Source organism: Epinephelus fuscoguttatus, linkage group LG7 (genome assembly GCF_011397635.1).
Source record: "Epinephelus fuscoguttatus linkage group LG7, E.fuscoguttatus.final_Chr_v1".
NCBI classification, from domain to species: domain Eukaryota; kingdom Metazoa; phylum Chordata; class Actinopteri; order Perciformes; family Serranidae; genus Epinephelus; species Epinephelus fuscoguttatus.
This window is the reverse complement of record NC_064758.1, coordinates 19,670,786-19,692,506: the sequence shown is the minus strand read 5'-3', so window position 1 is coordinate 19,692,506 and position 21,721 is coordinate 19,670,786. Positions and strand designations below refer to the sequence as shown.

The 21,721-nt window shown below is 42.1% G+C and overlaps 1 protein-coding gene across 3 annotated transcripts in view; it reads left to right on the top strand.

The window, feature by feature from the left end:
* The first annotated feature begins 1,113 nt into the window (after positions 1 to 1,113).
* Positions 1,114 to 21,721, top strand: part of LOC125892227 (thymocyte selection-associated high mobility group box protein TOX-like) — a 102,596-nt gene continuing 81,988 nt past the window's right edge. For all 3 annotated transcript variants that reach the window (XM_049582075.1, XM_049582074.1, XM_049582073.1), the window contains exon 1: positions 1,114 to 1,884. In XM_049582075.1, the coding sequence (XP_049438032.1) occupies positions 1,780 to 1,884 (105 nt within the window). In that variant the 5' untranslated portion in view covers positions 1,114 to 1,779. The remainder of the gene's footprint in view (positions 1,885 to 21,721) is intronic.

The window sequence follows — 21,721 nt, the reverse complement described above, 5'->3', positions numbered from 1 at the left end:
GTGCCGGGCGCCTGGGAGAGTGGCAGGCTGTGCCTAACAGTGAAGGCCCCCACTGTAAAGTAAAGAGGTTGCACTGTAACATAATAGACCTGCTGAAATAATCACCAGCCTTTTACATTTCTGGAGGCTGGGAACATAAGACCTGCAGCAGTGGGCAGATGCTGCTGTCACGGTTTGTGTAAAAACAATTGTACCCTTCTCACTGTTACATTCTCCTCTATTCACATCCAGGTTCACCTAATGAAAGCCTGTCTGCAACACTGTTAAGGAGTGATAAAGAGGATGTATTATTATGGCGTTAATGCCCATGCATCCTAAAAACAGATCAAATTAGGTATCTTTAAACAGAACAGCGTCGGGAGGATAAAGAATATTTCTGTGCAGGCTGGATTGTGCTGTAAACTGTGGCATAGTAATAACGCCAGGCAGCAGAAAATGTGCTCTGTTCTGTACTTTGCCTTGACATGATTGAAAGACAATGGTCCCATGGATAGGCCATTTCAACATCAAATGTGCATGCACATCACAGGGCAAGGGTGTGCTATCCATCACATTCAGTGAGCTGTCAGAGGCAGCTCTCACAGCCCCAGCTTTCTCCTCCACACACATTTGCAACTGTATGGCCATACAAGATTAAACCTCCTTGTACATATTCCACCCTGAGCACGTACTTTTAAGGTGCATTGTTGTGTGAGGTTGATTTTGCAATTTTATTTTGGCATTTTATGCAGTTTTTGTACTTATTTTAATCAACACTAAAACTTAAACACAAGCACCACTGGAGACAAAAGCAACTTTATGATTATTGGTGCTGACTTTTCTAGAATTATAAACTCCCTCTAAAACGCTGGGCTTTATAATAATGAATATCTGGCAGAGCTGTGTCCCTTTGCTTTAACCTGCTCATACATTACAGTAAAGCAAGAGGAGTGCAGAGGCCTGTCTGTGATAGGTCTGGTGTAATCAGGTAATCAGGTGACATTAAACAAAGCAGCTTTTATCCATGCAAATGACAAATAAAAACACATCAAAACATGGTGGAACTACAGAGGGACTCTGTGCAACCTCCTCCCATTCGCCTTGCTTGGCACAATAACCCAAATGGAAGCCTTTATGAAGCACTGATGGAAGCAGAGTGCGCTTTATAATGCACAGCCGTGCACACTACTACATTTCCAGCTAATCAGAAGCGCGCAGTTGCAGAAAGGAGAGCGGTTGCCAAGGCAGCCACCAATCTCCCCTCCCCCTTCTCCACTCCGTTCCTCTTTCCCGTTTATTATCGGCAGAGGTCGCATGGCAGAGGGAAGTCCAACCACTTCTGTACTGGAACCAATGCAAGAATATGCACCTCCATAACAAAGCCTGTATGGAGTCCTGAGAGCAGTGGGGGGAGAGAAAAAGAGGCTGCAAATTTATGGGCTACTAGAAACAGATCTTACACAGGGAGGATCTAAGTTGGAGGTTTGCTTTTATTTGTTCTGGAAAAACGGGATAGTTTTTCTGTGTTTTTTTGCCAACACGTGTGTATCCATGAAATTTGTTGTCTCCGTTGTGAGTGAGTGAGTGTTTCGCATCCTGGTGCGGGGCTGTGAGGAGGACTGCGCATCACCAGAGTTGGTGCCGAAGTTCGGCCGCGAACGGATGTGAGGGAAGAGTGTACCGAGTGAAACTCCCCCACTTGTTTTCTGCCTCTCCTGCTCCGGCGTTGTGTTTGCTGAGACAATAGTGAGTCAAAGACGCTGAAAGTGATTTCATGCCTTCAGTCTCGCACAACCTGAGATGGACGTGAGATTTTATCCTGCGCCCCCGGCAAATGTGGGTTCATGCTCCCTACCGACTGATCCAAGTTGTCTGAGCTCGTTGGACTATTACCACTCGAACAAGGTAAATAAAAACAGCACTGTGCCTCTTGTGTATTGAAATGCTTAATGTTCTCTCACCTGTCTTTCTGTGTGCAGCCTGCAACATTCAGTGCATGCTTTGGACGCGTTTCCACGGGCGCCCACTTGCCCCAAACACACAGCTACACACTCTCCAGAAAAAAAATTTGTCAAGTGTCAGCAAATAAAGTGACCTGAGCCTGGATGGACTGGTTTTAATTTAGTCTGGAGCGGGACACGGGATTTGTTACTTTACTCTGAAACCTGCAATCATTCTATTTCTCTGTTGAAAGAAAATGTGTAGTCCCCAACTTTTTTTTCTCTCCTCTAACCAACATAGTTATTATGTTATTTCCCCGGTGAGATTGTGCAGTTGTGTTTTGCACAAAGCTGGCATTAAGTGTCCCACCCGATGTGGAATACCAGGGGCTGTATAGAATCCATACTGCCCCACTCTGCTCTCTGCTCCAACATTATCTTCCCTCTCAATGATTTCTTATAGCTTACATGGTTTTCCGCTGGGAGTTCAACGATTAAATGGATGTGTGCCAGTAATGTACTGTTAATTACTTTGTAAGGAGAAACCACAGAGTGTGGCTGCTACAAGTATCTCTTCTCTCTCTCAGTTTTGACACCCCGCGGCTTTTGGCTTGTGACCTGCACTGACTCCATTGCAAGTGCGCAGGTGGCATTTAAAACAGCATTATGATGAATATTTTGTAGTTTGACATTTTCCAAGAAAAAATAAATAAATCACCGTCCCCCTGTGAAAAACAAGCGGTGCTTAGTAATCCTGTTATAAATAACCGAAGGATGGGGCAACACTAAATCTCTAGATGTGCTGCCATGAGAGATAAAAACACCACAAAGTAAGATAAGCTCACAGCAAAAGTACTAATGAGTACCAGAAACACATTACACACCCCGTGGAGATGCTAGGAAAACTATTTCAAACTGTTTAATTAAAAGATTTATAGCATCTCAGCCATTTGTAGACACCGAATTAGACCTTGTCACTTACCGTGGCTGGCATATTACAAATCAACAGGCTCTGGATGTTGACCTGCTGCTGTACATGGAGACGGTTTGGAGTTCTTTGGCCTGCTTTCTCAAATAAAGATGACTTTCAGATATGACAGTGAGGGGGAATGATAAAAATCACAGTTGGGGATGTTTGTCTTTCACTGTGTGGGCAATGGAAAGTCTCTGTAACCGAACGGAACATTCCAGTAATCAACTGAAAAAGATCATCTCCCAATTTAGATCTTAGAAAATGGTGCAACAATAATCTCTGCTCAGGTTTGGGAGCAGAAAGCTAAAGACAGATAGAAAAATAACAATCAGGACACAGTTTTATTTTGCGACTCGGCCGCAGATGAATTAATGTCTATATAAAACGTTTACTGATAAGGCAGGTTTACACCTGTGACACACAAATGGGCTCATATAACTGTCTCCTCGGCGCAGGCTATCTTTTTTGTAGGTCAAACGAATTAGGATCATCCTCCATGCGGATAATCTCAAGAATATGCTGATATCCACGCACTGCATGAATCCTGGAAACAAAGCCAGTAGATATTAAATGATATAAAGTGCTTTCACTGGGGAGAACACCAGCTACTGTCACCGATACAAAAAGTGTGGCGCCCCTCAAAATTACAAGTGTTCATTTGAATTATTGAAATCCCTCCACTCCCTTTGCTTGAGGGAGAGAGGGGGCTCTTTCCACAAGGGGAGGTATAATTTGCTATCATCACATGTGTGACACTAACTACCTTCACTAGAAATGCAAATGAGACCCCGGGAGCAGCGGGGATCTTTTGGTGTCCTGTTAACACAGTGCACGGGGTCAAGTTCCTCTCCTCAAACGCTTGTCAAACTGGCTGTGGCACTAAAGAGACATGTGATTTGTTATGTAGGTACTGTATCTGCCCATTGCTAATCATATCCGACAGCCCTGGTTGGTCAAATTCTGCCCAAGTCTCTCTCTCTGAAGCAGTGTGGAGGCAAAAGGCTAATAATAGCATTAAGGTCAATTGTTTTTAAGCGCTCACTTTGCATATTCTTGTGGATATTTTGGTTGGTAGCCGAATTTGTTGCTGGATTTGTTGGCTTCTGGTTTCCCTTGAGAATTCTTTTGGGATAATATTATTGGAAACAAGTCAAAATAATTTGAATAAAAAGAAGCTTTTGGTAAGATGGTTGCAATTTGGCAACCGTGTTGAGATTTAGCACCATTACTCCTCTCTGGCTGCTCCAGTATCCCTGCTAAGAAAAAAAAAAAAAAAAGACGAAGAAGCAATTTACAGCCTGAGAAAACATCTCTCCTTTTATTGCTGTGAAATTAACAGTGTTAATCTGACTCACACACAAGCTTAATTGGATAAAATGAGCATGTGCTGGCATTTTAGCTTTATAGTCTGTTTATTTGTGAACCTGTTTTTTGTGCTACCAACTCACTCTGGATGCTGACACAAGCCTGGTTTGAGTAATTATGAAGTTTATGTGACTTCCCAGAGAGTACGTGTGCTGCTGTCATGCTTTCAGCCTGTGTCACGCTGCTCATTTGGAGCTGTATCTTGTTTCATTCACAACAGTCTATGCATGCTGCTAGATGTTGTCTTCCTTTCACCTTATCCAGTGTGCTGATAATTACGGTGATCACTAATCGCTGCGTGAATCATTTCCCTTGCTTTGGAAGTGGTGTCCATGATCAACAAAAGCATCTTGCGAGGAGGAAATGTGAACTTTTACCAGCCAGCGTTTGTCATCGACTGGTCCTTAAGTAACATGAATCACTCTGCTTGCCAAATGAGCTTGTGCTAAGGCTGCATTCAGCATTCACTGAGAAGTTCAGCACTGTAAGACAGAAAAAAGGTGAAGAATGCAAAGAAAAGAGACGCATAAAATGAGCAGAGAAGGTACTTCAAGTGCAGATTGAAATGATTCAGAAAGATCCATAAATAACCCTGAAGATTTCTACTTCAGTACTTTCAATACTCACTTTATTTCACTGTGAGTGTGCGTCTCTTTTATTACTGTGGTGCTCTCCCACAGCCAAGGAGAAATGACAGAGAATAATACCATTATAACAGCTTTGTGCTCTGATGGTAATATTAAACTGTGCCATGCTTTAATGCTGTCTGCTGCCTTACAGGCTGCATGGTTCATGTATTTCTCATATACACAGTGCAAATACTACACTAATTTTGCCTTATGTATTAAAGAAAGCATTGAAAGTATAAAGATGCATTTGTATTACACATGTACAACTGTAATTGTTGTTTGTCCGGCACTTTTAGTTTGCTCTGTGAAATGGGAGCACAGTGTCTGCTCCTTTATTTGAATACCTTAATCAAACAGTGCTGACTGCTGGTGCTGCTGCTGCTGCTGCTGCTGAGGTGAGGTGCTGCATACAGTATAGCAATAGAGTGCAGAGAGAGAGAAGGCCCTGTCTTTATACACCCGGGCCCCACCCAGCTCATATATCCTCCCAACAACTGATATCTGCTTAGATAGGGCATGACTGAAGAGCTGGCTTTGTTAGTTGGTGGTCTCCTCTGCCTCAGATAAGCTGGGGTATGATGCGTTTCATTTGAATGCCTTATCTCAGTTTGATTTTTTTATTACAGGTCTGTCTGGTGGCTGCAGTGCAAAGGTTTGATTACTTTGCATTAACATATTCAGTCGGTTTACATCGACGGATCAACCTCAAGTGAGATGAGCTTTTTTTTTTTTTTAAGATATTTTTTCGGGCATTTTTAAGTCTTTAATTGATAGGACAGATGAGCGTGAAGGGGGGAGAGAGAGAGAGGGAGCGACATGCAGCAAAGGGCCACAGGCTGGAGTCGATCCCGGGCCGCTGCGGCAACAGCCTTGTACATGGGGCGCCTGCTCTACCACTAAGCCACTGACGCCCCAAGTGAGACGAGCTTTTGACCAAACACTGACATGTTAGTTTTGGCTTAAACTGTAGGTAGGGATGTCAGTGGTCATCAATTTGTTTTGTCTGGTTACACATGTAGGTCTATGAATTTGGTTGCTCTTAAGTGTACTGCTCTGCACACCACCCAGGTTTAGTGGAAGCTAACATTAGCTCGCGGTTGTGCTCATTTGGCAATTAGCACTTGCTGGGTAGGGACGACGTTACGAGCGCTAATTGCAGAATTAGCGTTACTGTGTAGACTTTGTCTGCACCCTCTGGTCTCCCCCCAGATTGCCCCGGTGAATAAACATCTCAATTTTGAGATGGCATTGTTAACTACTGTTATTTCTGTTAGCACTGTTAGCAGTGTCAGCACGGCTAGTGGTGCTAACATAGTTAATAATGCAAAAGGGACTTTGCGGCTCAAAATGAAGGTGCTTGCTCACTGTGGCTACCTGGGGGTAGACCGTAGGGTGGCCACCATGACTCCACAGCAACACCGGTCCTACCACCAGAATGAGTGTCGCCGCTAGCTAGCTCCCACCTGAGCCAGGTGGTGCACAGTGCAGGCTATAAGGCTAATGTTAGCTAACCAGAGGGGACTGAAGGGTGGGCAGTGGACACTATGTGTCACGGCTAGCCAGCTGTCTGTCAGGAAAGCCATCAAAAAATAAAATAAAAGGTGAGACATGTACATAACTAAATATTAAAACGTCACCCTCTCTACACTTTAAAATGCGATGCTAAAGCTCACTGAGTCAGTGGAGCATCCGAAAGGTCATGTATTTCATGTCATTTTGCTTTTTTCCCATTCCAAATTAATTGGTTAGTTACAGGGGTTATTTTTAGTACCTTGAGTACTTTAACATGATTGAGAAATTAACCATTCCCTGTAACACTGGCTGTGGTATATGTTCATGTTGAGTGGCGTTATTAGCTAATGGCAAACTCTGTGGTATGTCACAGAGGAGCAGAAAGGGAGAATCAAAGGATGAGTGCGAGTCAAATGGGTTGAAGTAATCAGTGGCCCAGTATGGGGACAGTGCGACTGTGTGTGTGCCTGTGCATGCTAACTCGGGGCCATTCAAGCGTTTTGCTGACTACAGAATCACAATCACAATTGCTTTCATAGCCCCGTGCAGAGGAAGGCCATGCATACCACAGTAAGGGCCGGTGACACACAGCGAGCAGGGGCAGAGCAAAAACAGCCACTAAATCATATTCTCCCTGCCCCGACACACGGAGGAGATTTTTAATAGGGATTCTGACCATTTGAAATCATTTCAATAAAACTGGAATTGGCTCTGACATTGGCTGAGTCACTGAGCCTGCATATGGCACAGAGATTTCTTGCCTTATAATTTTTTTTCACCTAGGTGACTGTGTAAAAAGTCCTTTTCCCAACCAACCACAAGGTGTCTACATGTGTTTCGTCGTGACTTTGTTTGGGGGATTTTTCTAAGATTAGTTCTGATAGATGTTAACAGACATGAATATGGATGAGGACACATGATGCTGTAAAACCACACACAGGAAGAATAGCTTTTTCACTATTTACATGACCCGTGTCTCTTTGTTTGGCCTGTAAATGCAGTGTTTGATGTCGGTTATGAGAGCGACAGTATGACTGTATGTGTGTGGTAGTGGCAGTGGTGGAGTTGGGGAGGGGTGGTGGCAACCCATGTGCTAATTATTGGCCCTGGCAGTGCTAAGCTACTTCCTCGTTGGTGGGTACCAGTGCGTCCCCCTCAGCGTCTGTTAACATAATTAAGACCAGCCGCCCCACTGTAGTGTGCTTACATTAGTCAGCCTGGGCCTTCCCATGGGGCAATGCGATGGCATTCTCATTCTTACTGCAGAAGAAGAAAGAAAAAGAAACGGCACCAGCACCTGCTGCAGAGTAGGCCCCTGGGTGTTTAGTTAAATGTTGATTATGTTTGTTAATGGCTGCAAACTCTCAGAAGGAGCGACGCAAGGCAGTGTGGTGAAATAGATATGCAAATAATACAGCACATCAGTCAGATCTGTCTGTCTATCTATCTATCTATCTATCTATCTATCTATCTATCTATCTATCTATCTGTCTGTCTATGTGAGAGAGTTCATCAATGGTTAGTCATCTCTCGTAATAATTAAAGGGGACCTCACATAATCTGTGTAAGCAACAACCTCAGGCTTCAGACTGTTCTGAATATTCTGTTTTCTATTATTTTTTTTCTACTGTTGAGACAAGCAGACATCAGCTCATGACAGACTTCTTTATATGGTCATCTGCTCCACGCACGCAAGTGGTTACATACACTGCTATATGTAGCTACATGCTAATGCCAGGGAATCATGGTTGCCAACGATGTGAATTTCTCCTCAATTTTGGATCATATTCCTGCGGGAACATTTCCAGTTGTGAAGATCTTGGTTTTGAAGCCTTTATTGGGGATTTTTCATGGTAAACAGTTGATGCTGCAGAGACACTGAGATAAGGAGGACCCAGAAACACTCACCAGTCAAAGCAGACAAGGCTTTTTCTGATGGGGGGGCTTAAAGAGGGTGAATTCAGGTGTTCCAGCACAGACAATAAGAGTGACATGACATTTTTGACATTTAAACATGTTTTTGTAGCAACCAAAAATGCAAGTATCTGAAAATGGGTGTCACAGTTCCTTTATACGAGCAGTGTTGTAACTGTATTGCTGTTTTCCTGGTGGTTGATAGAGCTTTGAGCTGTCCCAATAATGTTTTAAACAAGAGTAAGGGTTCAAGTGACCAAGTAACTTTAATTTTTATTTTGCTAAGTGATAGAAAACAAAGGAGAACCACCAGAGGATGATTTGGAAAGCTGCAATGTACCACAGATACTGTACATCTAAGCTCCAACAGAACCCAGCCAGTGTCTCACGGCTGAAAGTAAACAAATGTAGACAAATGGGAAGGAGTGTACCATAAGAGTGCCAAGAGTGCCTATAGGCCATGTCTGAGTACACGGTATGAATGTATAAGAGCTGGAATGATGAATTTCATTTATCATTGGAAAATGATGAGTTTTGACTGTTGGCTGGGGGAAAAAATACAATTTGAAGTCATCACTTTTGGGCTCTAAGACATTGTGTTCGGAATTTTCTTACATTCTGTAGACTGCCCAATAAATAATCAACAATTAATCAGTAAAATAATCACAGGAATGGTATATTAGTATGCCTACTGTAGGTCTACTGTAAGTACTCGCCATATGTATGTATGCACATATGTACTGTGTATGTATGCGCTGTGCTGTATGTAGGCTACTATATGTATGTACGCATGGAAGAGGCTGGAAGCTGGACAAACATTCCCAGTTGTCCCAGCTTCCTGAGGTATGTCCTGTGCAAACACCATTGGGCCATGCTATAAGCTCCTTGCCAGGGATTGAAGGCTCTTTCCCTCCCTTGTTTTCACTGAATATCCTTTACAAATATTATCGGCCTGGTGTCAGTGCCGTGTTTGCGCTGCAGCATGAAGGGACAGAACCCATATGAAAGTACAATTAATGGTCCGAGCCCAGACAAACACATAAGCAATAGATATAAAGAAGAATGATACGAAAAGCTCCCAGAGTGCAAGTTTGACTAATTTTCTGACTCTGCTTCATGTGTAGATCAATCTTATCTGTTTGGGGGATAGATTATCAATCAGTATACTTTTTTAGGTTGCCAGATTTTTGACGTCCAACCAGGTGTCTTTCAATAACTCACTGACATGCATTGGTTTGGACTGTGAGAGCTTTCCACTTGAGGTAGACAAGGTTGATAAATCCATATGATCCTGAATTTGCTCTCTTTCCTCTTTCCCCAGTTGTGACTGTCTCGCCTTGTCCCCTGTCTGTCAGGAGCATGTGTTTATTATGTGTGACATATTTAGCAGGCAGATATAATTGCCTGTGCAAGGCTGTAATCGTCTGCGTCCAATTCAGTCAGCAGAGACTGCGGGAGCCCACACAGCCACCGAGGTAATCAAACTGTGGCTCATTCTTCCTCTTTGAGAGCTAATGATGAGCTCCATGATGGTTTACAATGGGCAGAGTGAGAAGTGTGACAGAAAGTACAGTGGTAATATCATGGTTGTACTTCTCGCAATGCTATTATCTTTGGTTCGAGACACGGGGATCGCCTAAAACAGAGAGAAATGGAGAAGTTGCTGTCGAGTGATGGAAAAAATAGAGATAGATGTTGCTAAAGAAAACGGGAGGTAAAGAGGTTAGAGGAGACTTGTGGGTTGAGAAAAGGGAGGGAAAGCGAGAGAAAGAGGCCCTCTCTTTGTGTTGTCGACCTATTTAGTCTCACGCTGGCCACGAGCCATGCCGATGAGTGATGTCGCTAAGAAAAACAAACAGAGGAAAGAAAAGTAGGATTTTGGAAATTATGACATACGGTCAATGGTGTTATGCTGTCGAGGACTCCGTCTCCCTCTTAACTAGGCTTCAACAACCTCATAGCGGCTCGGCGGGGTTGTTAACACACAGGAAAAGGAAACTTGAGCAGATCTTTTTATAGAATTGTTAATAACACAGTAGACAGTAGTGAAAAACCATAGCCTAAAGCTGCACTTACTGGCACAGCCCACGTGAACCAAGCAAGTATATGTGCATGTCTGTGTATATGTGTGTGTATGCATACTTGTGTGTGTGTGTGTGTGTGTGTGTGTGTGTGTGTGTGTGTGTGTGTGTGTGTGTTGAGGCACCTTAGCAGTGGTGGTGGAAGTATTCAGATCTTTTACTTAAGTTAAAGCAGCAGTTCCACACTGTAGTAACACTGTAGTTACAGGTGAAAGTCATAAAGTTGTGTGCATGTGTGCTTATATAAATGTGTCTGGTGAGGACTCAGATCAGAGTGTAGTGGTCGTGAAAGTGAAAGAGGAAAGAGGAAAGTTTAAGGCTCAAGAAGAGTTGCACTTGGCTTTATTTTTAGTCAGAGGGTTGACTTAAAGAATCATTTCGCACAAATTACAATCTATTCATATGGTTTTATTTATCCAGGTCCTCAATAAATCCACCTCGGAGATTTCAGCTAACGAAACAATACATAAAGGTGTACTGTTTATACTATAGGGCTCCATGGTGCATAAAATGTCAGACAGTTGTGAAAAATGTTCATGACAATGTTCTTGTGAATGACCCTATCTAGAGTCAGGGTCGGGTTTGTCCACTGGTGAACAATATGGCGGACTCCATGGGGTAAAATCAGCTCCGCGTGTAGGTGTTGTATGTGTTCTAAAGTCATTTAAACACATTTCAGGTAATTATAAACTTATAAAAACATAGATATGAACATTATATGCCATTTCTGCCTGCAGATGCCCCTGAAAATGCCGCAAATCTGTACCTGTTGCTGCAGTTCAACAGCAACAGGTACAGTCAAGGCTAGTTACTTAGCTAAGGCATCGGGAATGTCATAAGCAGTAACAAATGCTTGTGGCAGCCGGGCAGGGAAAGGGAGTGAAACTGAGAGATGGTCATGTTTTATTAAGCCTGATAATGCAGTCTAATCTGTGGCTCGGGTTACACAGTGCTTTGTGGGTAATTAGAGATCATGTCGTATGCCTGGCCTGTTGAAAATTTGCACTCCGCCCTAATCCCCTCCTATCCGCCTTTCACCCGCCACCTCCTTTCTTCTCTCTCTTCATTCTCTCCCTCACTTACAAAAAAACCCCAACATGCTTCCAAATGAGCTGACTTCCTGTCAGGGAGATGCACAAATAAACAAACATGGCAGCCATATTTCAGGTAGCTAGTCATCAGAAAGTTTATACCTCGCTGTAAGATACTTGGAAATGTGCTTATGCGCCCAGAATTCAATGAGAGGAAGTCGACAGTGGAGCACTTTGTGGTTTGCTTTGTGGAACTTGTTAGATGAATGACTAATGCCTCCTGGCAAGTGCCCCAGGTTTACTATTACCAAAACAATGGCACTTGATACAGAGCACCGTAGCCTTGGTTTTCACACAGACAGGAGCTCAGGCTGCTGTTTTCTTTTGAACCCTAAATGCTGACTGCCCATTCATACAACATCCCCCAAACACAGAGACAAACACAAAGGAAACTCTCAACTGACACGGTGACTTGTTGAAAAAAAAACAACAGCCTCTTTCATCGCGCATTGTCCCCAATTTTTCCATTGTTAAAAACTGAGAAATGTTTCCCTTTCTCGATATCTAGATGCGGCCGTGGCCAAGTGTAATACAGAAGGCATGTTTACATTTACACAGTTATATAATTACTCAGATTATGACAGCAGCTCCATTAAAGTGTCTGTATGTCAGGTGGAAAATAATGATGCAATCTGGCACAGTGTTAGAGCAAAAGCATCAGCTGCCTCCAAACATAAACTCCAGAAACTGTACGGGTGCAAAGACTGGATGAAGTGCAGGTTTTAAAGTCTAACTCACTGAGTTGAATGCAGTGTTTCCCCCTGCAATCTTTGTCACGCCTGGTGGTTTTGAGCTAAAAATCCCCTGTACATGAAAGAAGGCATGAAAGCAGTAATAAAACCAACCATATAGAAACTGTATGCATTTATCTCGTGCCAACTCATAAAACCTCATCCTACAGTAGTACTATATGAGTCACCGAAGAAAGTGTATTAGTAAACTTTTTGAATCTTATCACTATGAGTGCACATTACAACAGCACTGTCATAGACACCAGCCATAAATAAAAAGAGTACTCTAAGTGTGGCGCTGAACTCATTAACCTCATCAAGTCCTTCAGAGGTCTTATGAATTATCATTTACCCAGACACAGAGGAGATAAAGGCATTCATAGGGGTATGTGTTCATATCGCTGCCATGAAGGAAACAAGCTTTTTAAACAGCTCACATACCATCAGGCATACATTTACATAGAAATGTAACAAAATGCAAAACCGAGCTATATTCAAAGTGTTCAAGTAGCATGGTGATAATCAGCTGAACTGGAAGGCTTTTAAGAGTTGAGGTAGTTAATAGCTACCAGCTGCTCTGTATCTCCATTTGCATCTAGTTGGGTTTTTTTTCTTTTGTGGGTATGGGCAGGTTAGCAACCAGAGACAAAAGCACAGTGCAAGAAAACACAGTGAAGTTGTTAAGCAGGAGATAAATTGGACTCTTAACTTTAACATCAGCCCGAGTCAGTTTGAGGTCTGGGGCATTTTGACAGCTGCTTTATAAGGGCTGTTGCAATAACCACAACAATAACCAAAATGTGTTCATGTTTTTCCTTTTTTTGTCTTGAGAGCACGCCATATTTACACTACGCTGCAAAAGCCTGCAGGATTATGAGCCACTGGGCATGTATACTGCGTTGAGCACTGCATATTTGCTGTTGGAAAATGTTCAACTTTGGGTAAAACACCGCAGCCACTCATCACTGTCACTTTCACCCAGCCGTCCAATCACAATTTTATAAGATAAGATAAGATAGACTTTATTGTCTTCAAGGAAATTAGTCTTGGGTACATGCAGTACCTGCCATTAAAAGATACAAAAAGGTTTATGCATACAGTTCCTACATACATTCAGTCATACACAGAGCTGTCGCTATCCGCAATCCCATGCACTCAGAACAGACTGCCATCAGAAAACAAACTGCACGCTGCATATTGCTCAACACATAAAAATTACAAAAAAAAAAAAAACACAGTTATGTTAAAAAATATAATATATATGTATACTTACATGCACATACTATACTGTACATACCTACACGTACACACTGTATAGTTAAGCTATGGTTAGCTTCCCATTTAAGGCTTTAATGGACAAGGGGACAAAAGCGTTTTTTTTAAAGCGGTTAAGCCTGCACTGGGGTACACTAAAGCAGGCATGTCCGAAGTCTGGCCCGGGGGCCAGTTGTGGCCCACAGACCTATTTTAATCGGCCCTCAGCTTGACTTTCAAAATATACCATATGTGGTCCTTTACACAATAATGGTTAATCGAGCAAGATCACTTGGCATTTTTACCCTTCACCTCGCAATGACAGGACTATCATACACTACATTGTAGACAGGCATCAAGTAGTAATAGTTCATTAAAAGATAAAAATGGTTGCTTTTATCTCTTCTATCAAAAAACTTTGATATGAGAATCAGTTGGCCCCCAGCTGTTTTCACATTGTTTTATCTGGCCCCCATTGAAAAAGAGTTTGGACACCCCTGCTCTAAAGTATGTCACGGTATCACGGTAACGTATATATCACAATACAGTAATCTATGTGTAAAAAACATATTGTGCTTCATCACATTTGATTATTGTCTCCTTCCTTTTTTAGAGCCTCCATACAAGCAAAAAAAACAGCTGCCTTACATGATGCAATACTTGACTTAAAAAAAAGACTCAAAATTGTAAAACTAAGATTCTTTCAAAATGGAAGCTTGAAGGTTCCTGAGAACAATAATTTCAAATCACAAGATCATGCAAGAATAGAGCCCTAATTTGCTTCATGTAGCCTTCCCCAAATAGCTCCTGGTTAGAATTGTTGTCACGTCGCCAAATCTCTGCCTGTGGACACATTTTACTGTCTCACAGTATATACTGTGTGGCCCAACCCTTCTACTGTATTGTTTTCTGTTTCAGCCAGTTTAATTGGCTGCAGTGGATGTCAGTCACTGTTAAATCTCCTCATTACCACACACTACATGTTTAGTTTTAGAGTTTAAAACCCTGCACTACAGACCCAAACGTCACAAGCTGAAGGTGCTTTAATTTTTAGCATCAAGATACCCTCCTGTGTTTCTGCTAATATTGCAGTAATCACATCATTGGCTGCACAGTAGTGTCATCATATAGTTATATGTGATCATTTTTGTTCTGTTACTGTAATCGTTTTCTAAGATTGATGAAAACTGTGAGCACAAAGACCAGACATCATTGTGGGTCAATAGGTGCTATGATTTGATGGCGGTGAAAATCCCAAGTTGCCCAATTACATTGGCACAAGTTTCAAACAAATTTTGAGCCCTGCATGACTACACACACACACACACACACACACACACACACACACACACACACACACACTGTTACACCTCTGAATCCCTCACTATCCAGCCTCACACACACTTCCCATATAGCTGCGAGGCATTTCATTTCCTCTCCTCCTATGACAACATCACAATATAATGGGACATGGTGTCACGTGACGAGAGCGATCAAATTGCTCTCTGTGTGTCTCTCTCCCTCTCTCTCTCTCTCTCTCTTTCTCTCTCTCTAGCTTGAAGGGCAGAACGGTCAGTCGTTACATAAACTACAGTTGGTTCAATTACAGAAAAATGTGCTTTGTGTCCTTGTCATAAGCAGAGTGATGAAGCAGATAAAAAATAAGTTAGTTATCCACGTTCCTTCAGGATTTTGATAAAATGCCTTGCTTTCTGTGCTCACTCTTTCCATGGACAATGTAGTGAGGGCCAAGATACTTCATTCAGGGTTGATGCTAAATTGAAGTCGAAGCAAGGATACACATGTACTGTCGGATGAAAGGACTGCTATAAAAGAGCGTCCCATCCTGATCAGCTGAGATGCCACAGAGTTGGAATATGTGCTCCCCTCCGTCTGTAGGAAGTGACAAACCAAAACTATAAAAATACCAAACATTTTCCTAAACAAAGGAAGCGAGTCCTCCGTCCAGAGACATTTGAACTCACCAACATTTGACCTTTAGCCTCTCTCATCCCATTTGTTATCCTCTGGTAGCAATGATCACAGACCAGCAGGGCCGAATGAACATTTTGTTGTAGTGTACAGCATTTCTGTTATCACACCTCCTCACAGCCGGCGCTTCATTAAACCACTTCTGTCTGTCTTAGTTTGATTTTTCCGTTATACAGTGCTATTTCCAGCAGTTAATTTGTCATCTATTGTTGTGTCTGACCCTCACTCCAGGTATTCACTGTGTGCTCCGGCACAGCACCATCACACAGTTTTCAGATGAGCCTGTAATTAAGTCATCTCGGAGCCTTGAGAGTGCGACTATAGCGCACTGAGCTGAGACCAATCTGCCACTAATTGTCCCAAGTTTTAATTTCTAATGGAATAAGGGCCAGAGGGAACGCTGCTTAATGAGATGCAGTTTCTCTCTCTCTCTTTCTGTGTGTGTGTGTGTGTGCTCTTTTATCTGTTTACTGTAACCGCTATTGGCCCTGGTGAATAGAGAAACAAGAGTGAGTAAAGCAAGATGTTCCGTTTTGATTTCGTTACCTCGTTTCTGTTTATTCTACAAAGCACTCAGGATGTCTCCGTCTTTCCAAGCTGTAAATTCACACATAATAAATGGTAAATGCACCTTAAAATAAGGAACATAATTGATTGTACATTGATGGCAGAGTCAGAATACGCCTTTTAGTGATACCTACTCCCTTTTATACAAACTGGGGAGCGCCCTTTCTTAATAACTGTGTGACAGTGGAAGACCCTTCCAAAAGTGAGAAGTGATTTTGCCCTTGGCACTCAAGTTATTTCTCCCGCAGCATGGTTGTAGACTGGAACTGGAAAGGTTGTTTACATAGCCTTGGGAGTGTTTGTGTCATGATTTAGATTCCAGGCATTTCAACATCCAAATAAATCAGTTTAGACTTCTAAGGACAAGTAAACCTCCAACAGAAGAGACAGGCCAGCTGTGTTTAAAATCTATAAGGTGGCTTTATCTCTAAAGCGTGAGCAATTTTGTTTTCGGTTATTATGGGCAAAGGAAGAAAGGGTCAGTGTTCACGGAGCATATGTGTTCAAGGTTCAGTATATTGTCAATAGGGATGTTTATCTTTTATTTATGGCTAAAGATTGCTTTTGACATGTGGTGCCATGGGCATTTTTGGGAAGGGATGTCAATGGTTAACTGCCAAGAAAATTTTGGACTGGTTATGCATGTCGATCGATAGGTTAATTTAACTACTCTTTAGTTTACTGCGCTGCACACCACCCTGGTGCGGCACCGGTGGGACAGCGTTACCAAATTCAGTCGTGAATGAGCAGCGATGCTAGCTAGCTCCCATTTGACCCAGGTGCTAAGCAGTGCAGACTGGCCGAGGCTAACACTAGCTGAAAGGAAAGTCTTCTTGTGTTTTACTTGATTTTGCTTCTTTTCCTTAAAAATGAGCCAGTTAGTTACCAGTTAAAGGAAAAAAATTTCAAGATTGTTTTTTTGGACTTTTTGCCTTTAATGACAGGACAGTTCGAGGTATGAGGGGGGAAGAGATGGGGGACGATATGCAGCAGGGGGCCATGAGCTGGAGTCAAGCCTGTCGCCAATGTGAAAAGGACACTTGAGCTCCTGGCGGCCCCTATATCACAAGCAAAATTAACAAAATCTGACTTTTGCCATATCGGGCCATGTGTATTTTGACTTATTGCACTCCATTAGGTCTGTGGTTTTAATGACACACACACAGCAGTCAGCTTGTCCTATGAGATGTTACACAAGCAACAACTTTGGCACCATAAAGATAAAAAACAACACCACACGAGCCCCCCCCCCTCGAAGACACATGACGACATGAATCTTTCAAACACTCTGGTGACTTCACTGTAATTTTTCTACCTTATCGCTTTCGAGTGGAGTTTGCTTTTGCAACTGACTCAAGGCCCTTCCTCTTATTGTTTCAATATGTCAGAGCATTGTTTGAATGAGGTCACCCATTACCGATCTGGCCCGGGGCCAGCTTGACTTCAGCTGATTTAATTGAATCTACGACATGAGTCAAATTCAAACAAGCAGAGACTGCTTTGCCATGACAGCCTCATTACTCCACATTAAGAACTCATTTCACAATGCATTGTGACTTTGGGCTTGACAAATGGTGAAAAGGGATGAAATCAAATAAGTGAGTACATTTTGGAAGGCTACTCTTGAAATGTTCTGGCTGAAAAATACTTCAGTGCTGTACATATATTATAGGAAAAGCCAAAAAAATAGTCTCTCTGCTATTTTGTATAAGTTAATGTGAATGCCTTCTGGGTTAGAGTGTTCCCATGTTTGCCGTCTGCAGTAATGGAATGACATTCAATGCCATTTTCCCTTTTAAATGGAATTTTTGTCAAAGCGTTATGAATTCAACCTGCCTTGTCACTCAAGCCACAGACAGTGCTGAGAGAGGAGGAAAATATGCGAATGAAACCTTTCGCTGCAGATTTTACTGTTAGCTGTGAGTGGACCAAATAATGACGCCTTTATCACATCGACGGCACAGTAAACAAAGAGGGCTTTCTTGTGACATACCACAAGATGCGATATCAGGCATTATAATGACATACATTATGTGTATAACACATACACAACATTCATAACATCTCAGCTGTGTGCTAGCTGCATTTCATCAGCTCCAACCTTGGCTAAATTTCTCAATTAAGCACGCATTCTTTGAGAGCCATTGGCAGCTCGGCCAGAGCTCGCGGGAAAAAAAAAAAAAAAAAAAACACACAGCGGGCTCAACGTGCCAGGGCCTCCCTCCACAATAGGGAAGGAAATGTTGAGACTGCAAGGGCTGTGGAGTGGAGATATGGCAGTGTTTGCTTAGGGCTAGGTATCGGGCACAAAAACAAACATGGCTGCCCTTAATGAGCCTGTTTGCCTGCCAAAGGTAAAGACAGCTGTTGTCTCTCGCCACAATGGAGCAGGCCTCAGTGCCACGGAGCACGGGGGAGCACTCTGCGTCCCCATAGTAACGCTCACCTTGTGTGTACTCAAGAGTGAACTTATTAAGTCCTCTTTACAGATAATTACTGAGTAAAATGTAAATTGTGAGGCCATACAGCACTTTCATAAGGTCTGACTGTGAAATAAAAAGCTTTATCAAGTAAGTCTTGTCTTTAGAGTGCTAAAAGTGACGTTACTGGGCCGTTTGAAAGGACATACTCACTGTTTTGCATTTGGCGGTAAATCTCTCTAAAATCTCTTGCGGTAAATAAAGAGCGGCTTCTAAAAAGGACTCTAATGCACAGGGATATAGGCAAAGTGGGGGGTAGTGAAACCTGGAAAAGCACTTTTCTCCTGTATGAGAAAATTAATACATTCGAGCTGTGCCTGTCCAACCGAATCAGCACTGACAGCTTGCTGCACTCCATGGCTAATTTTAGAGTTAAGAATATGAGTGAGATGACTGCACAAGCATTTTGTTGAGAGGACAGCAGTCAGTGAGAATCTGTGAACATTAAAGGTCTAACCGTCAATTGCATCAGGGTGGCTTCTGTTGAAACAAAGACCTCCCCAGCCTCCTCTGCTTTCCTGCCATTGTTTACAGTACATTTTGAGCTACTGAATGGATGACATTTTTTATCCATTATTACATTGGCTTCTGACAAAAGGACTGACAATGTCACAGATAAAAATAAAAGTTTTATATTGTATGGATGGGTATGTTGCGTAAGGACTTCAGGAAAGCCTGTTAGTTAATGATATCAAAATAGAAACACACGTATGAAGACGTTTACCCCTGCTGAAAGAAAAGTGTTTGGTGTTCAGTCCAGCCTGACAGATTTCATCTATTATTTACATGGTTTGAGAGTTAAAAAAAACATGTTGGATCATACAAAGATCACTTTTACTTTACTGATCAAGTGTTTAACTGCTTAAATCAAAAATACATATTTTTCCGCTTACCTGAAGTGCTATTCATCAATCCGTGCATCAGCTCATGGAAGAGAGATGCATGCTCGTGACAGCGCAAGATGTAAACACTAATGGCGTCCTCTAGGCTTGGGCGGTATCTAAATTTTCATACCTTCCTGTAATTTCACATGGTTATACTGGATATCACGGTATTTGTCTGCTACACCACCTAATCTCCCCCCGCTCCTGGTTGTTTACAGTCCTGTAACATTATCCCCACCACTTGCAGCCAGTTGCCATGTCAACTCAGGTGCCTGTTTTACCAGTAGAGACAGATCTGTGGTGGGGTGTCATGCATACTACAAACAATTCTCAATGCAGCATCTCCAGTTTGATAGAAATATGAGCTTCTGTATTTACCGTCGGGATTTCTAAATACGCTTATGTACTGTAATACCATGATATTGCGCAAGCCTAGCATCCTCCTCAGCTGAGCTATAATGCTAGCTAGCTCACAGGTGCTAGGTGAGCTAGCAGTAGACACACACTTCCCTCTGTATGGTGATGTGTTCAGCGGGTGTAGTTTAGGAGAAAGAAGATAGTTCCTACATGAAAATGCTCACAAGTTCTGTGGATTACTTTGAGTAACCGGGTTATGAGTTCTGGGAAAGAGACGTTGCTGTTGAGTTTGAGCTGAGTGCCATCTAGTTCCATTATATTCAAGAGAAGGCAGACATCTCTATGGGCGATACCGCCAACACTCGTCAGCTCACACCAAAATAATCTAGATTTTTAAATAGCACTTTAGGTAAGAGGAAAAACATGCATTTTTGATTTTGGGGTGAACTGTCCCTTCAAGATTGACTTTGCTACTTAAGTTAGAGTTAACTTGGATAATGCAACAATGAAATACTGGAAATCATACTCTTTAATTAGGTGTTAACCATTCCTCAAAACTAATGCAACTATGTTTAAAGAAGATCATGGAAATCATATTCATTCTTCATAAGAGCTTGTGGGGTATGTATTTTTTCCAAATTTTTGACAGTATTCACTGTCTACCTTTTCCCCAGGATCTTATGAGACAAACATTAATATTACAATTAGATTGCGGTTGACAGATAACTGTTGTTGTGGTGCTGGTAAAGTTCAATGCACATTTCCTGCTTAACTATTTCAAAGAAGTGCCACACAAGTTCACACCTGCATTCGTGTTACTTGTTTCAAAACACCCCAGACCACATGACAACAAAGGTCATGGTGCATGGTGACTAGTGATATGACTGGTTGCCATTCTCAGTGCTACATTTTTGCATTAATGGCACACATTCCATGTGAGTGCTCCTCTTTGGTAATGCTGCTGAGGCAGCAATCTGGGGTACAATTGGTGTTTTCTGCTGTGCAAGGAAGCATCAGGATGTAGAAAATGATTTTACCTTCTTTGGCAAGGTGTGACCCTACATGATAATAGAATTAATTAGAGCATCACAATAGGGAAACAGTCAGTAAATTGATGTGCAAACGGGAGGTTTGTGTATGCAAACATGTCTCAGAGGCAGAAATGATGTTGGGTTCATTTAAAGTTTACAGGGTGGAGCTAAAGAGTCACTTCATCGAAAATGGTACAAGATAGCATGGATTACTTAATGTCATGAAATGTGCAATCTACCTGTATTAAACTTTCCAGGTTAGCTGTTAGCTTAGCTGCCTGCCTGCCAAGCTTCTAAAGTCGTAACTGCCATTTTGATTATTTTTTATTTTCATTTTTTTGTAGAGTTGTTTTTATACCTCCACAATGGTGATAGCTGAGGCCAGAGCCATATTGTTTTCAGGTTGTCTGTCCGTCTGTCACATTCTTGTGAATGGGATATCTTAAGAACACCATGGGGAAATTTCTTCAAATTTGGCACAAATGTCCATTTAGACTCAAGGATGAACTAATTAGAATTTGTTGGTCAGAGATCAAAGGTCAAGATGACTGTGACCTCACAAAATATAGCACAAGTCCTCATACTAGTTATGACACAATTTCACCCGAATGTCTAACAGGATAAAATGATGACATTATGACATTTTATATCCAAAAGTTCAAAGGTCACTGTGACATCATATTGTTTTCTGGCCATTATTCAAGCTGTATGTCTGGAACAGAAAGGGAGGCATTTGGTTGGGCGTTGAATAAGTCACACTACTCTTGGGTGTCCATCTTGAAACTGTGCTGATTGTATAGATCTTCTGTGCTGCCAGGTTAAAGATGTGTGTGACATATCCACGTTTTAGAATTTGTAGCTTTTGAATTTGCAGAAATATCCATATTGGAAGCATTGTCTACTGTCGTGGCTAAATATCTGAGTCTGGGCAGACGTGGATG